The 18,469-nt window shown below is 38.9% G+C and overlaps 1 protein-coding gene across 4 annotated transcripts; it reads left to right on the top strand.

Moving 5' to 3' along the window:
• Positions 1-6,540: 6,540 nt before the first annotated feature.
• Positions 6,541-17,811, top strand: hmg20a (high mobility group 20A). Of its 4 annotated transcripts, XM_088340679.1 has the most exons (10): positions 6,541-6,843; positions 7,378-7,619; positions 9,455-9,532; positions 10,564-10,773; positions 10,852-10,984; positions 13,260-13,297; positions 14,379-14,454; positions 15,513-15,728; positions 17,151-17,283; positions 17,396-17,811. In XM_088340679.1, the coding sequence occupies exons 2-10, from the start codon at positions 7,506-7,508 to the stop codon at positions 17,421-17,423; spliced, it is 1,026 nt and encodes a 341-aa protein (XP_088196805.1). In that variant the 5' UTR covers positions 6,541-6,843; positions 7,378-7,505; the 3' UTR covers positions 17,424-17,811. The 4 variants fall into 4 exon arrangements, with proteins under 4 accessions (XP_088196805.1, XP_088196807.1, XP_088196806.1 ...); XM_088340681.1 differs by lacking the exon at positions 7,378-7,619 and having other exon boundaries at positions 6,542-6,843; XM_088340680.1 differs by having other exon boundaries at positions 6,543-6,843; positions 17,151-17,811.
• Positions 17,812-18,469: the final 658 nt, after the last annotated feature.

The raw sequence follows: 18,469 nt of genomic DNA, 5'->3' as shown, positions 1-18,469 counted from the left end.
CTTGCTCGTGCACCGTGTATCCGGTATCTATCCAGTCTGTACCTTCCTGTCAGGTATCTTGCTCGTGCATCCTGTATCTGGTACTGACCCCGTCTGTCCCTTCCTGTCCGGTATCTTGCTTGTGCATCTTGCATCCGGTATCGATCCTGTCCTGTCCAGGATCTGCTCGTCTGCCCCTGGCTTCCTATTTTCCCGCGCCTGACTTCTCTGTCTCACTTCTTCTGCCCAGCGATCGCCGAATCACTGGCGTTTATGTTCCCGCGCATGACTGCCACATTTCCGTAAAATAAAGCTTGGTGTGAAAACGTTACGTGTTTGGGTCCTCCGTCTGTTCCGGTTCTGACACCATTTTTTTTTTACCACAGGCAGCAGGAGAACTGTAGTTATTTTTCACAATGTTGATATCAATCACAATAAAGACAATTCTGTTCTACCTCAAAAGCCAGCAACCAGTGTGATTCTTTTTCTGTGTCTCTTAAGTCTTTATTAAGTTTGGTTAGCTTTGCATTTAATTAAAGAATGTACAAAGAATCATCAAACCCTGTGAAACTCATCGGATTTTTTTTTATTTTTCATGGTGCCTAGATCATTTGACCTGGTCTTTTTGTACGTATCTTGCATCCTGAAAAGGTGTGAGCATTCAATAATGTCAGCATTCAATTACAAATATTAGAAGTTTTATTTGGAATGCAAGACTGCCCTTGAATCGTCAAATACACACAAATACTCCACAAACCATTTGAAAACAGCAGGTAATCTTCAACTTTTTGAAGCTTGGAGCTTCTTTTTTGATATTGATTTGGGGGGATCTTGCCCAAGGTGTGATTTAATGTAGAACCGCCACTGCTTATGTTGTCAGCAATAAAGTGCTTAGAAAAGCTGAATGGCTGTAGGAGGTATGAAGTTACAACGACAAATGACCTTGATAAACATCAATAACGCACTTGAGCTCAATTTCTTTGAAAATCGTACAAGGCCCTGAAGGCAATGCTACAGAGTGATACTGTCATCTAGCGGCAACTCTAAATACTGATGGATTGAGACGCACTCCTCTTGCCTTGCTCCAGTGAATCTCATCACCTCTGACTAACTCGATTATGTGTTTTCATGGCCATGAGGTGATGCAACCCTCGTCGCCGATGTCTTTGACATTGTACAAGGTGCACAGATGTTTTTTCGCTTTTATTCTACTGCAGTTGTGAACTCTGGCTCACACCCAAGCATGCTCTTCGCAGATGCTCATTAGCGAAGCCACTCGACGCATTTTTCCTTTTTGTTGACGTTCTCGTTTCCCTGCAAAAAACGCTCATTGGTATTCCTGTGGGTGAGCTGCAGCATCCCAACCCGGCACAATGACAGCTGATGAGATGAGATAGAAACCCTTCATCAAATTGAATTCAATGTAACCATTGTTAGTCTTTTTATATTTTTTATTAACTGAAGTAGCCGTTGCAAGCTAACTGTAAATGCATCCATGGCAAATTATGACAACTTAATGTTATAGTAATAACAGTTATGTCTATTCGTAAAATGATAGTGTTTCACCTCAATTAATACAAAAATCTGAAAAAGAAACACTAAAAATACTAATACATTTAATAAAATGAATTGTAAAATCACAGTTAATAGTTATTATTGTTGTCAGGGCCAGAACGGAAACAGGACCAAATTGTGTGACGTTTATCACAAGTTTTGTTGAAAGAAAGAGGAAGGGCTGCGCCCACGATCCGGTGCTCGCTGAACGTGGGAAGCAAGTCGCTCTCGGATTCGGACTGTTATCTGTTAAGTGGATCATCCGTAGCGAGCGATGGCGGTGTCAGGGACGGAAAAATTGGTCGGTAGCCAGGACTGGGAGAGCAAAGCGTGGCAGGGGTCGCAAACGAGTCGTAAGCCAGAACGGGAGAGTAGACGTAGTTGGGGACAAAAAGAGGTCGTAAGCCAGGATGGGAGAGCAAACTTGGTCAGGATCAAAACAGGTCGCAGCCGGAGACAGACGGGAGCAAAAACAGGACAGGTGGGAGTCAGGGTCGAAAAAGGCTTGCCGGCAGGCAGACTGACAACAGGGGACTGACAGGACAGGGTTCAAATAGTGACAGGGAGCCAATCAGAACCCGCGGTGGCTGGCGCCAAATAAGCAGGCACAGGTAAGTCACATCAGTAATCATGACAATTGTTGCTGTTAGTGGTTTTGTTGTTATTATTATTGTTATCATGATATATTTTTTTATATTGTCCAATGAAATACTTATGAGTTTGCTGAAAAAACAACACATTTATCAATATGAATTATACACTTATAATTATGATTGTTGTATTGTAATTATTATTTTCGATACGATGTATTTTTTTTTATTTGATTCTATTGTTTAATTAAATGGCCGAGTGGTAAGCGCCTCAGCGGCATAGTTCTGGTCATGGGATCAAATCCTGCAACCAGCCTCCCCATGCAGAGTTTGCATGCTCTCCCCGTGCCTGCATGGGTTTCCTCCCACATTCCAAAAACATGCATGTCCAAATTGTCCCTAGGTGAGCAAGTGAGTGAGTCAGTTGTCTGACTGGCTGGAAACCAGTTCAGGGTGCCCCTCTGCCCACTGCCCGAAGAGCTGGGATGGGCTCAAGCACCCCCGCGACCCTACGGATTGATGTTTAAGTAAATATAGATTAGTTTGTTAAAAATAAATCCAAGAAGTATAATATAACATATAACAAAAGTATGATTGATTTTGTTATTATTATTAGTACTATTCTCGCTGTTATTATGATATAATTATAATTTCATTTATTTGTTTTATTAAATACATATGACTATGTTAGAAAATGATATTACAAAACTGAATAAAACAAATTATAAAATTATCATTGGTAATTATTGCTTGTCTAAAGAGATATCTAAAAAATGTACTAATACCCATTATAAAATTATTTATTTTGTTATTATTTTTTCATCATTATTCTTACTATTGTTGTTGTTATTACTATATTTTTCTAATTTAATTGTCTATTTGAATACAAGTGAGTTAATAAACATTACTAACAAATGAAATAATACAAATGATACAATATTGTTGCTATTAGTATTTTTTATTAGATTTTTATCATGATAGATCTTTAATTTAATTATTTAATAAAATAAAATAAATATTAATAACGTCATGATTACTGATGTGAGTCACCTTTGCCCGCACATTTGGCGCCAACTGCCTTGGACTCTGATTGTTTCCCTGTCCCTATTCAAATCCACATCTATCTGTCACCTGTTGTCAGTCCGTCTGCGAACCTCAGTTTACTCTAGGCAAGCTTTTTTCGACCCTGACTCACACCTGTTTTTGCACCCGTCTGTTCCCCGGCTTCGACCCGTTTATTGATCCTGACGTCTACTCTCCTCTCCTGGCTTTCGACTCGTTTCTGATCCCGACCACGTTTTTTGCTTTCCTGTCCTGGCTACTGACCCGTTTTTCCATTCCCGCTCGCCACGGAAGTCCCACTTCCGCGTTCAGAGCGGGCTGTTTAACGGGACCGGATCGTGGGCGTAGTCCTTCTTCTTTCCTTTAATAAAACTTGTGAGAAACGTTACGCAAGTGGGTCCTGTCTCCATTCTGGTCTTGACATAACAAATTTAAAAACAAATCTAAAATTATTATTGATAATTATTATTAACTTTGTTGTTATTATTGTTACTATTAATATTGTTAGAATTATATATGTCTAACCAGACAAAGAATAGAGTAATTATAAAATAGTAAAAGAAAATAATAAATATTTTTTTCTTACAATTAAGAACAATCACAGTAAAAAATGTAATTTAAATGTTTCAAATAAAAACACTGACTGTAATTTTTAATATCAATATTATGATCAGACCCCGCGACCCTAATGAGGATAAGCGGTACGGCTAATGAGATAAGATGAGATGAGATTATGATCAGAAAATCACTGGATTCTTATAGGGTTGCTAAACCTTGGTAGTTGGCTCTCAAACTGAAAGTGCAGGTAGGTGCAGCTTAGCACAATGCCATGCGAACTAATGCCAGCTACCGTCAATCACAAAGCGAAGCCACCAGAGAGCAGTGTTGGTTTTGTTTTTAATCAGACTTGGTGGGAAACATGACAACAATCTCAAGCATTGAAAAGAACTGCACCCAAAATTCAAGCCCATTTTAATCCTTGCAAGCATGTTCAAGTATTTCGAGCACCCGTACGAACCCTGTATATGGCTGCTTATACCCTAAACCACCAGGGAATGTGACATCAGTGTGCTATGTTTTTTTCCCCTACCATCACAAAACCCTCTAACACAACAAGGAAAAAAACAAGCGTGTTGTTAGTACGTTAACATTATTTTTCGCCGTATACGTTTTCTCTGTGTACGCCACCTGTTTTATGGATCCCGGAGGGAATTGGAGCACCCGAGAGAGGTCTGGAAGCAAGCTAGCATGAGATTGAAGGTGGCGTGACATGCTTGAGAACCTTTCCCGTACAGGCACACTCGCTTGCTTTTTTTTCCTTCTTTTTCCCCTCCGGCCAGATGGGATGTGAAGACTAAACTCAACCTTATTCTCGCAGGGACGCTGAAGGACAGGAGTGAATGAAGGAATGAATGAATGAATGAATGAATGAATGAATGAACATTGACAGATGACTGTTGCTTGCAAATACAGTAAAGTATTCAATGGAATTAATATATGAACATCACGTTATATTTAAACTATTTTAAATAGATTTACTGTAATCTGAACAATCACAGTTGCAAAATATTATTAATGAAAGGATGATTGAAATATCGCAACCAAAAGTAAATTAATAGGAAGATCTATCTCTCTCCCTATCTATCTATTTCTCTTGCACTCTCCATCACGCAGTTTGTCTCTTATCAATCTATTTTTCACTCACTTTCTTTATCTCTACCTCTCTCTCCTTCTCTATCCCTCTCACTCACTCTTCATCTCAGTCTCTTGCTCTTTCCTTTATTCTCTTTCTATCCATCAATCAATTTTTCCTTCCACTCTTTATTATTCTCTCTCTCTCTTTCTCTCTCTATCACTCTCTAACTTAGTCTATCTCTACCTTGCTCTTTCTTTTATTCTCTTTATCTATAGTTTTATTTTTCACTCGCTCTCTTTATCTCTATCCATCTCACTTGCTCTCTTGTTCTTTCTCTTCCTTTCTTTACTTCTCTCTATTTTCTATCTCTCTTTTCTGTCTCCCACTCTATCTCTTTTTTTCTCAACTGTTCTCTTTCTCAATATTGCTCTCTTGGTGTTTCTCTATTCTCTATCTATAGTTATATGTTGCTTTCTATCTCTCCTTTTCACTCTCTTTATCTATATCTGTCTATATATCTCCCCCTCTTTTACTCACTTGTTCTCTTTATTTTCCTCTTTTCTATTTGTCTCCAATATTGTATTTTTTTCTTTATCTCCCTATCTCTTTTCATCCCTCTCTTTCTCTTTTGTTTCTTCTACCACCAGTTTGTCTTTATCTCTATTGATCTTTCTCTCACCCCCTGTCTATCTGTCTTCATATTTATCACTTGACCACTCTGGCTTTCTAGCTTTCGAACTCTCACTCACTCTCTTTATCTAGAGATATATATCTTGCTCTCTTGATCCCTTTCTCTTCCTCTCTTTTCCTCTATCCATGTATTTTTCTGTTTATCTCTCTATCTATATATTTCTCTCCAAATGGTCTGCATTTATGTTACGCTTTTCAAGTCAATGACGATCTCCCAAAGCGCTTTACAATCTGCTTCACACTTACCAATTCACACACTACCTGCTTTTCGGGGGTTTTAGGGATTCAGTGTCTTGCCCAAGGACACTTCCACATATAACACGGAGGAGCTGGGAATTAAACCTGCAACCTCTTGATCCCAAGACGAGCGCTCTACCTCCTGAGCTCTCCTGTTCTCATTCTCTTCCTCTTTTTATTTCTCTCTCTATTGATCTAGTTCTCTATCTTATTTGCTCTCTTTATCTATATCAGACTGTCCATATCTCTTCCTATCTCTCTTATGCCCGTTCTTGCTCTCTCTCCCTGGTTCTATTCCTCTTTGGTTTTGTTTGTCTTTCTGTATTTTGATCAATCTCTCTTTTATTTTTTTTTCTTTCTAACTATCTCTATTCCTTTAGCATTTTTTCTCTTTCTATCTTTATCAATCTATCGATTTAGACCGGTGTGACTTTTTGCCATCTCTTCTGTTCTTAAATATGAATGGAAAAATAAAGTCAGTGTCAAATCTCAAATGCAAGTAAAACTTTTCACTAGATTTATTTTCAGACGATTGTGATTCAATGACATTTAGGGATTTCATACGCAAATAATTGTCTCGTCGTCAAAATGTTGTTCTGATTATTTTATGTCATGCCATTTGTGTGTCAGTTGATACGGAGACGGGACCACGATAAGCACAGGATTGTTTGAGTATTTTCATATCCATTATCTCATTACTTTGTAGTTTTTCTTGACTTTGCTCCTGTGATAAAAGGAATAAAAACTATGAAGGTATGTAGTACACACAATGACCGTTGAACGGCAGCATCAAACTCAATGTGGCTTTACTCAACCGGTCCCATTTTTACCAAAGAAGTGCCGACAGAGCGTGTCTCGAAATTGTACCGTAGTAAATGTATTGTTTACATTTTTAGAGCGATTTTGCATCATATCTGACGCAAATACATATTTCTAATTGTCTAAGTGACATACTAACAATATGGTGGTATTAAATGTACTAACGCGGCTCTAATTTCCCTCAAGGATACGCTTTATTTCATACAACATTCGCTCCTGCATTGTTTTGATAGAAGAGGGGAAAAAAACTCGTCGGCTGCCGTTGACGTTTACAAGGTTAGTTTTGGGATTTATTTTATTTTATCGATTTATATTTTTCTTGCTGTTTCATTAGACGTAACATTGGGGGAGCTTTAGTAAAAAGTACGTTTCTGTAATTACAAGGCTAACAACACGACTAGCTTGTTAGCTAGCAGCTTCGATGCTGAAATAGACTTTGTATTTTCGAAAATGTTTTATCCAACAATGATCCAATAAAATATGTCGTTTTGGGTGAGGTATTGACGTCACTTTTAAATCGTTCCTGAAACGAAAGATAAAAAGCAGCTGTTACGTCATTAACTAAGTAAAAGTGAAACTAGTAGACGACGTTGATTGCAGGCTATAACAATAAATGGTGAATTCCTGTTGATTGGTTCTATTTCCAAAGTAAAACACTGGTGTGCGCTACTCAGGCTGATTTGGGTTCAGTTAAATTCGTGCTTTACACAAAGGCTAACATGATCTGCACATCTGTCCATATTGACAAAGTGACGTCATTCAGATAAATTGCGTGGGATGGTATCGATTTCACTTGCCTTTGCATTATAGGCTGCCAACCAGAAGGGGTCAGCGCAGCATTATTCAGTATATAACAAAAAGTTTCATGACCTCGTCGGACTTTTCAAACTCAAAACGAGTAGTTTACTGCTCCCAAGTGATCAACTACCACATCTACAATGGGATCCAGAGGATTCATTGAGTGCACGAAAAGAGGGGTGTGGGTTGCCCTGCAAGAGGAACTTCCTGAGTCTTCAGACTTTGCTGACAGGAGTTTTTACATCCACACTGCTGTAGGTGCAAGTCAAGTCATGTTTTTTTGTGACGCGCTTAATCACAAACAGCCTCAAAGGGCTGCACAGATTATTGCAAACCACAGACTATTATTACACCACCCCCTAATCTAAAACCTACATGAGGGCAAGGAAAAACTCGAAAACCTCAACATGAGGAAAATGAAGAAACCTTGAGAAGGGACCGGACATGAGGTAATCCCCCTTCCAGGTTGACCAGGCTGCAATGGATGTTGCAATAACAAATAATACACAGATATTGTCAGCATAAGATATAGGTGCAAGTTTTTACTTAAGACTGTCGAGCAGGAATCTCAAGGTTAAGTTTACGGACTGTTTGCAGCCAGCAAGACGATAGTTTGGGGACCCCCAGTATTAAAGCATGGTGTGCCTAACGTGAGCTTGATATGGATGCTACCTCTGTACTATTTAGTTAGAGAGGGCTCAAAATTGGGGACTGATTCACATGCTAATAGTTAAGCACAATGTGCGTCTATCTTGCTATACGATTGACTAGCTACTTAGTTTGACCCATTGAAGTGCATACACTTCACAGACTAGAAGTTTCAACAAACATGCTGATTTGATTCAATCCTTTTTAGCAGTCTAATCAGGAAATATTTTATTAACTATAATTGCGGAACGAAGGGGCCCTCACTGTTGTTGAACTGCAGCTCAAGGGACTGAGGATGCACCTTTCATGTAACTTTATGTGAGTTTATGTCTTTGAGCCAAGTTTGTACAACATGTTTTATTAGCTTGAACGTGGATATAAAACAGTTGGCTGTATTTGTTCCAGTCATGTCATTATGCGTCAAAGGAGTCTGACTGGTGTTGCCACAAAGGTGCAGATAAAATTGAATGTTCCAACAGATGCCATGTGCAGAACGGATCATGTCAAAAGTGACATTTATGTTTAGTAAGTTAAAGTTCAAAGACTGTTAATACACTCATTTGAATCTATTTGAATACAAGTCTTATATTTTTCCACTCGCATATTTAGTTTTAGGTCTTTATTTTTTGCTTTAGTATCATTATTTTATTTATTTATTACACAATGATCTGTTTATGTTGATATTTTTGTTTGGTTATTTTAGATCTCATTTGTTTAAGTGAAAGTTTTCAATCCTATTTGCTCTTAACTTGATCTGTAGAGAGATTTTGATGACAATTTAAGCCATATCAAATATTAATTTCCATTAAAAAAACGCATGGTGAGTGCTTATCAGACAAAGTGTGTTTGCCCTTCTGTGGATACGGTAACATACATATTTTGAGCTATAAATAAGGTAACCCTGACTCATGACTAAAATGCTTCGAAAAGTAAATGGAGTCATCATGAAAAAATGTTGGGAGAGAAACCCGCCCTGGACTCCCCCTGCCCAAAAGGAATATTTGTTGTGTATTATATCATTCTTGGTCTTTATTTCCCACCATGTTTAATGGCTGTGGGCGGAAAGGACGTCCAGGATGTTGACACTCACTTCCCATGCAATGATGTCGATGGGTTCAAAGTTTAAAAGGATGTTGCATTGTGGTTGTCTTTGGAGTTTATTCTGTTTCTATACAAGCACTCAATAATATTTATACTTTCAAATTTACCAGTGAATGAATATTTATATATTAACTGGCCTGAAATGAGTTTTCGCATGTTTGTTGATTAATAATCAGGATGGGAAATTAAATATCAAAGTTGGGCTGATCCGGGTGGCGTCAGCTTTACTCTGACAAATGTTTCCAGATGGTACACTCATCTCCAATCGTCTCATTGGGACAGGGGAAAAAAAATCCAAACTGGTCACTGTTAGACAATTTATTCTCTTCTTTGTCTGCAGGATTCCAAAATTATGGATGAGCAGCAGTCGTCTCCTGCAGCCAACACGGAGACTGCCAGACAGAGAAATGGAGACGAGGTATGAATTGAAACTTGGCTGATCCGTTTTTCTTTTTGTCTCGAGTTGCAAGCGAAAAATCAAATCCAACTGTATTGCATGTGCACTTTATCATTCGCATAAAAAAAGAAATAACTGAAAAAACTGCAGATTTGATCTTGAAATCATATCGCCCGGGTAGTATTTGTAATTTTTGTAATCTGCTTAGTTTTCTTTCGTGCCACACCAACTTTTGGTGAAAATGAGTTAACAGGAGGTACTCCAATCAAGGTTATTTTTCTTGCCATAGCCCATGACAAATAAATGTATCTATATTTACTTCATATTAATTCCTATGCCCAAAAAGTGTTTTCAAATCAAACGTTAACGATGTAACACTAACTACGTTTAGATGCAGGCAATTATCAGATTGTAAAACGTAATATTGGATTTCTGGAGCAGTCCGATTGAATCATTTACATGCCTGGAGACAAGCCAATAACGGCGTATATGTTGTGTTTGCGAGTAATCTGATTACAAGGGTGAAGCGAGAGCAACATCATCATGGAAATAGACGTTTCCACATTTTAACCTTTTAACATTAAATAAAGGATGATTTAATTGATGTCATTACACACATTCAACTAAGTACTGTGCTCGTTTGCTCTAAGTGTTTTCCATTTCTGTTGTCCTGTTTGTTTACGTGATCTTGTATGTGGCTCACCAGAAGTATGGACTTGTACTATACATGGATAAATACAACTGCTGCTTCTAATATATAGGGACTGTGATCCTGTTTCTCCGTACTACAAGCATAAAGTTCTTTGCGGCATCAAAATATGAGAGGAATATATAAATATGTAAGGGAAACTGATTGTGTTACGCAATGGTTCCTACTTCACGGAAATTAATGGAGGGATACGTTTCTTCACATATAATTCCTTGCCAAAAAGAATTTTAAAATCAAAGCTGTATTATTGAGGCCTTACTGCCCATGTTTCCATTTGAATAGTTCATCGTCCAACTTATTTGTGGGTGTTTCTTACCTGAGATATTGGTTTCTATCATCTCAGAAGACAAGACGAGCCAGCTGGACCAAGGGCAGAAAGAGGAAGAAGCCCATGAAGGACAGGAATGCTCCCAAAGTGCCGCTGACGGGCTACGTCCGCTTCATGAACGACAGACGCGAGCAGCTTAGGGCCGAGCGTCCCGACGTGCCCTTCCCGGAGATCACCAGGATGCTGGGGAACGAGTGGAGCAAGTTGCCAGCCGAGGACAAACAGGTGGGAAGCGTCGTCAAACCTCAAAAAGCATCTTTGGGCAATAGAGTTGCATTGTGTGTGACTTTGTTTTGCATGCAGAGATACTTGGACGAGGCTGATCGCGATAAGGAGCGCTACATGCAGGAACTGGAGAAATACCAGAAGACTGAGGCCTACAAACATTTCACCAGGAAGGTCCAAGAGAAGCAGAAGGGCAAGAGACACCGAGGAGGTGAGGATTTATCCAATTTTTACTTGAAACCCTGAGAGATATTCCCGTAATATGTTCTTAGTTTGGGATCGCAAGGTGAAATTTTTGTATAGTGGAGAATAGAAACCTATAGTAATTAGCTCATACCTCAGGTAAAAAAAAGAAAATGTTTAATACATTTTAAACATTAGTAACAAAATAGTATAAAGTACCGTATTTTCCGCACTATAGGGCGCACTGGGTTATAGGGCGCACCCCCAAAAAATAGTTTTTGGTCCTATATATTCCATAGATAAGGCGCACCGGGTTATAAGGCGCTACAATGGGAACGTCGACAAAAACAGTCAGATGATTCAGTCCCAAAGCTTGCAAAGAAGCAAATAGGTGTCGTAGACACGTGCGGATGCGGTGTCCGTACGATGTCACTCAAATGCATCGTTTCAAATATCATTCGGAAGATTAAAGTCTTGGGATTCAAGAAATGCCAACCATTCCTTAGTTTCTATTTTCTTTTTCGCTCCCAACTTTACTGTGCATATGACAATAAACACTTGGAATTGAGTTTAATTCACTCAACTCATCACAGCAACATCAAGATCGTTCTCAAACAAGATACCGGGAAAATATGAAGCCGCATAACTCACCTAAGTTCTCACATTCAATAATGATACGCAATCATGGTCTTCTTACAACCGTGAGTGTAGTAAATTCAGGAGAGTAAACTATTTACAAATACAGACTAATAAAACATGTTTCTTTATGGCGTAGTTTAGCAAGCTTGCTATTCAGTCATCTTTTTCGGCCAATTGCAGGGTTTGTTTTGGCCCTTTAGCCAATCCGAGGCTCCGAATAACTTCAGCCAATAGCGATCGATTTAACGGATGATTGACAAATCTTTTTCGGCCAATTGCAGGGTTTGTTTCGGCCCTCTAGCCTATAAGAGGCTCCGAATAATTTTAGCCAATAGCGATCGATTCAAATGATGATTGACACATTGGTTAGCCAATGAAACGACGGTATATAAATCCCAGCATACACCGCGGACTACTCCACGTTCGGGGGAAAATCGAGTCGGCGGCTGTTGCGTAAATTGCGAGACCTTGCAATTTAATATTGAGCCATATATAAGGCGCACTGTATTATACGGCGCATGGTCAGCTTTTGAAAAAAAGTAAGACTTTTAGGTGCGCCTTATAGTGCGGAAAATACGGTACTAATTAGATGTAATATTTGTGTTTTTTTATTAAATAAAGTTATAAATATACAGTTAAAGGGAAAATAAAATTGTATTTGCCTTTGGTGCGACGTAACTTGGGCTGGTACAATAGAATTAGTAGGTGGATGCACAGGGGCGAGGAGACAGCATATTCAAATTAAAACAGATTTTAAAATTTCCTCTTCAGTGGTTGTTATGCTCTTAGCATTAATAGACACCATAATTATAAAAATTGTTCCGATCATCAATTGGTTACAGCCATATTTCTTAACGAGGGCAACAATGCTTGTACATTCTTTGGATTGGATGATCCTAAGCTTTGATTCTATAGTTATCGTATTTTGCTCCTCCCTTTAATAACATTGCACGTTTTGGGACCCATACTTAAAAAATACAGAATTTATCACACTAACTCGCAAAGTCTTTACGAAGCACACAATATTCTGAACTAAATGATGAGAAATTCATTATTACAGAAAGTTCAGCCAATAGGACAATTGGTATCTTCATGATATGAATCTAATATCAACCAATAGCAAATCGGAGTCTTGGAAACATATAGGGACATGTAAATCGCATAGTCATGAGTTCAAACGCAAAGTTTGAATTCGGTTTTTGGGTATGTGAAATAATAATAATAAGTCAAGTTTATCATGTATCCTTTTAAGATTGTTAAATGTCACTAACGTATGTAAATACCTCCTACATTTTCTGGAAAATTATAAGAATTGTAATACTGACTAATTCAATACAACTCTCTATTCAAGGAAATCTCTAAGATATCTCTGAAACACTTAATGGTAACGAAATAAATGTAAATCAATATGAGCCATATTGATGGTTTTATGCTAATCGGTCTGAGCACACCACCTGTTGCTGTGGCATATCTTTGGAAAATTGAAACAAAGGAATATTTGGTCGACATCACAACAGTTGTAAAGAGAAGTGGACGGAGTGTTCTGGGTGACTTTAGCTCGCTGGGTCAAGAGTGAAAGCTGGCTCCCAGGGACGGAAACATGACTCATCTGCTGTCCTCTTTCTCCATTTCTCTACCCTTTTTTTCTTTTCCTTCCTCACCAGATGTCGGGAACCAGGCGGCCAACGAATCTCTGCACGAGGTCAGTGCCTCTTTCCTGGGCCGTCAACACTAATTTGACATGGAGTTGATTGAAATTATACTCTGGAGTTCCTCCCTTGCAACTATTGGAATAGTATCAAAAGCCTTTGTTGGAGGATAACCACTGGGACACATTGTACTAATTTCGTTTTGAGTTCTGGTACATCGGCAAATGAACTTATACTGAGTTAAAACCATAGCTTGAACATTTCATTGAAAACTGGTAAAATCTATATTTTACTTCGCCTTCCCTCTATTTTGCTCCTTATTCTAAAAATGCCACTCAAAAGGGGACAAAGACTGAGCGTAGATGGAGGGGGAAGAGTAAATGAGGCAAGCCTCTTTTGACAAAGATGGGTCAGGAGCAACCTATCTTCTACCTAGACATGCTACCTCCGGATGGCTCACCAACTTGAAACATTAATGAAGTGAAATGAAAATGAAATTTCAAACATTAATGGAAAGGAATAAACTAGTTATGTCGATTGGTTGGGTTGCGTTATGGATCTTAGATTTCTACAGAGGGCGTTGCTAGATGAGGAAGAGCAAAGTGGTAGCAGTGAAAGGTGGTTGCCAGGGAGAATAAGAGAGAATGAAGCGCAGCACCCCATGGGTGGCATAATTACCTCTTTTGCCAGACAAACACTTGTTTTATTGTTGCAACCAGTTTTAACGTTATCCTTCAAAGTTGAATGAATCAATAAAAAAAAAAAACTCAAATGTATGTAACGTCATAATTAGCGCAGCTGAAAGTGGTGACATGGTAAGCAGTAAGTAGGTTCCCAAATGCTAGAGAAATCGTTACCTTGCTCTCATCATAAAACTGGAAGTGATGGGTCAAAGGGGAAGTAATGGGATTAGGCCTAAGTTTTTTGTATTGTTTAATTAGATCCTAGTTGTATTTAACCTCTAAGTACAATAGTGTTGCAGTTGATCCTTTAAAACTTTACAGTTTTGAAACATTTGTTTATTGAATGGGCAATGAGTTTTAACAGTTTTTTGTACAAAGGTAAACAAACCTTTACTGGGATGCCCTGACCATATAATCATATTCACGCTTAAATGCTTCTGTTGATCAACAGAAGGACGCAGAAGGAAAGGATCGAACAGTGTTTGATATCCCCATCTTCACAGAGGAGTTCCTCAACCACAGCAAAGGTGAAGAATACACAAATAATGTGCTGGACCAGGACCCTCTATGAAAAGTGAAAATCTGTAGTGTTGCACCTTCTTAAAAGCCTCTAAGAGTCAAACCTACCTCGAAATGACATCCCTATTGATTGATAGTATACAACTGTAACAAAATAACTACAGTATATATACCAATAAAAACACAAAACACAGAATTGCCATTATTCAAAAGTAGAACGAAATCATAGGGATTCTACTTTCTGTGTAATGAAATGAAATGATCTGCATTTATATAGCGCTTTTAAAGTCAACGACTTCCCAAAGCGCTTTACAATGTGCTCCACATTTCCCGAAAGCAATTTAGAGAGCGGCAAGCCATCTGCACGCTAGCATCAGTTACCTGAACTTGAGCCAGGTCTGCTTGATGATTGAAATACAACTTTTCCTAATATAGCGGATTCTCACGAGTTGTAGCTGCAGGTTATCCATTTCATGGGTAACGGATGTGCCGTTGGTGAGATACAGGCTCTGCAAGGGTGGCTTAAGAAAGTTGCTAACCTAGATGTAGCAGTAGGCTTGACCTGCAGGCTGAGCTATTTGCATTCTCTTCCGATTCCGCCCTATTACAATCCACGGAGCACCTGTTGTTTCTTTACTCATTTCTGACTTTCCTCGTTTCTCGTTACTCAGAGTCCGATTTAATTGTTTTTTTTTTTCAATGTAAAGTGCTGCTAAAAGCTAACTAGTGCCATGCTTCGCAGTTTGTTTTGGCTTGGTGGCCACTTGTGCACCCATCTGATGTTTGACTGACAGTATACACAAGCCTATCAAAGTCGCGTACACAGTTGGTCACACCCACCCAATACACACACATAGAACCTGCCCCAGTGGTAGCATTTGCTGTGTGCCCATTATCAGATTTGTTATAAAATACAAAAAAGAATTCAATTCAGCAGTGAACCAGCAATAACCCAAGCCAAAAGTAGTGATGTCATGTTTAATGTAGTTTTTAAGGCAAAATGAAATTGTAAATGCCGTCTTCCGTCCCTCTCCTCCCGTCTTTGACGTTTTGATGTCTCGTGTAGCCCGCGAAGCCGAGATGAGACAGCTGAGGAAGACCAACATGGAGTACGAGGAGCGCAACGCTGCATTACAAAAACACGTGGAGAGCATGCGTGGTACGGTGGAGCGCCTGGAAGGTGACGTGATGCAGGAACGGGGACGCAACGGCCTGCTCCACCAGCACCTCGACACCTTGCGGCAGGCGCTCACCGCCAGCTTTTCCTCTGTGCCTCTGCCAGGTAGTAAACAAGCTGACAAATAACTTTTTTTCTTTGGTTAATTGGTTTTGATGCCCGGGGCTAAGCTTATACATCTCTTTTTGCATATTTTAGTTTTTTTTTTTCATTTAATTGAATTAGTTTTAAGTGGTTATGTATTCGGTGACCTTGATGTTTTATTTTTCCCTCCACCCCAAGCTTCCTAGATTAAACGTGAGTGTTTTTAAAAGTCTAGCTGCATAAATCATTAGGGATGTGCCAAAATATTTCACAATACGGCTGCTTTTTTTCACTTTCACTCAAAAAACAAGGAGATGGAGTACGCTACAGCGTTAACTTTCTACATTTTGTCTGGTAAAATTCACAAACATCAGGGTTTGTACAGGTGCTTGAAACCTTGTAAATGCTTTAATGTCTATGTTGTGTTTTCAAAGTTAGAAAAGTGCTTGAAGTTTGGGCAAAGTGCTTGTAAATGCTTGAAATTGTTGCTATGTTTCCCGGCAGTCTGACTCTATAGACCTCGTATTAAGAAAATGAAGTGAAATCCATAAAGTCAGCTTAAAAGGGTGCAGATGCACCTGCCCTGGTGGCTTGTTTTGCCATTGCATTTCTTCTTCCCTCGTGACTAACAGTAGCTGGCATTATTTTGTATGGCGTCATTTGAAACATCATTGCCCTATACCCGTTGCACCCAAGAAGACGGGTGAAAAGACCAAGATGCTAGGTGCTGGAGAAATTTACAAATTTGCTTTAAAAGGGCTTGAAAGGAGCTTACATTTGGCTCTGGAAAAGGAGTACAAACCCCCAAACAATGTACTTTGTGTGTCATTCAATCCATTAGTCCCTGAAGTCGATTGGCTGGTGCTGAACTATATGCAGCAAAAGTTTGATTCACTATGGTGATTCAACTGTGGCGAAAATATGTGACTCATTTGTTGTATCCGCCTGCCTAAACTACCACACCATCATGATGAATTCCCTCCTACTCTGGTTTTCTTGTCACTGCTTACGGTCTTATCCATTAAAAGCTAAAATGCCACAAAACCCTGTACTGTACTTAAAAAAGGGGGTGAGCGAGATTGCAGTGTAGCAGCTACAAGCTATTTATTTTTCATTATAACCAGCTTCTGTGTACAAGCGCAATTAACTTGCTTTTGTAATTTGTGTTTGACTTCTTCTGTATTTGTTGTCTGACTGGATTTTTCTTAAGCGCTTAATTGCCTTTTTTTTGTTGGCTTATGAGAATGTATTAAATGAAACACTTTTTGTAAAATGCCTGTCAGTTAGCATTTTGTATTGAAGATGTTTAACAAGAATGTAAACAATAAGTATTTTATTTGTTTATTTCGTTTTTGGCCTTGGGCCAAGCGTTTGGCATGTTCGTTCTCTGCCCCAATTATTTTGGTGCATCCTGTAAAATTATTCCCGTTATTCCTTCAACAGGCAGCGGAGAGATGCCCACCCTGGACTCCATCGACTCATACATGAAGAAACTGCACAGCATCATTATGAGCAACCCGCAAGAACACGATGGCCTCATTAACACTGTGAGGGAACTTGTCAATCGTTTGGACAGGTAATAGTAATCAATTAATCAGGATTTACACGTTTAAGACACACAATTGATTCATTGAATATTTTCATCATCATTTTAATCTGGGTGTGTTGACTTTTTATATGCCCTGTAGGCCTGCATCCAATGTTCATTGTTGGTAGTTCAGTTCAGTGTGATAAAAGTGAACATCGTTTTGCTCCATTTCGGATAATTGCTACACGTTTTTGTGGGGTTGAAACACGTTGATCCTTACGCTCTGCCCACTAAACATTTTGTTCTCTGCAAAAGTGTCAGAAGATGATGTCGCTCCTGTTATTTATTATGTGTCTTTTTTTCGTCTACCGCAGTTATGTCAGTAAAACACTCAGAAATTGTCAAACTATGTGGAGGAAACACTTTGCCAAGGGATGTTTGGGTTTGTTTGTGTGTTTACAAAACAAATGCTACTTTGCTTTGGATGTCTATGTTCTGTTGACAAATGTGCCATTTATTTACTGTGTCTTTGTATAAAAAAAGTGGTGTTTTCAATAAACATTTCAAAAAAGAAAATTCCAGACTTTTTACAATGCCCTGTGGAATCCTCACTGAATTCACTTATGACTCAACAAAGACAAACACTTGGAAAAAGAAGGAATTCTAAATAGGTTTCGGCAAGTGAATGAGATTATGCGGCTTCCTGTTTTCATTCAACACGGACATTTTCTCCCTCCATGTTGCCAGCTAAGACTTCCTGTCTACAAAGGCCACACATGTCACAAACGTCTCAAACAGACGTCCTGTTCTGCTCAATTGCCCTTATGAATACAACAAAGTGACTTTGCTATGAAACTGAATTACATCTAATTCAAACATTTTTGTCCTATACAGTTATACTCCGGGTTACAGCGTCCCTACCTTACCATGTGGCAAGATATGTATTTTGGGGCCCTGATTATGGCATTTTCCCCGCCACAGCAACAAAAATGTTTTTTTGTGTGGCCCAAAACAATTCTAACTTTGCTGCTTTTGTGCTATGCGAGTTGCGTATTTTATACTTCTCTAAAAGACCTTACCGACTATTGGTTGACATATGAGATGCTTGTCTGATATTAGTTTGCTTCATGACAATGTCAATACTCGTTTTTCTGAACTCCATCCAATAATGCCCTTTTCTCCATGCTCCATTCAGTGTGTGCTTGTTTGCGATTTAATGCAATACGATACTGCA

The sequence above is a fragment of the Urocampus carinirostris genome, chromosome 7, assembly GCF_059441175.1.
Source record: "Urocampus carinirostris isolate Australia breed hairy pipefish chromosome 7, RoL_Ucar_1.0, whole genome shotgun sequence".
In the NCBI taxonomy this organism is placed as follows: domain Eukaryota; kingdom Metazoa; phylum Chordata; class Actinopteri; order Syngnathiformes; family Syngnathidae; genus Urocampus; species Urocampus carinirostris.
This window is presented reverse-complemented; position numbering and strand designations above follow the sequence as displayed.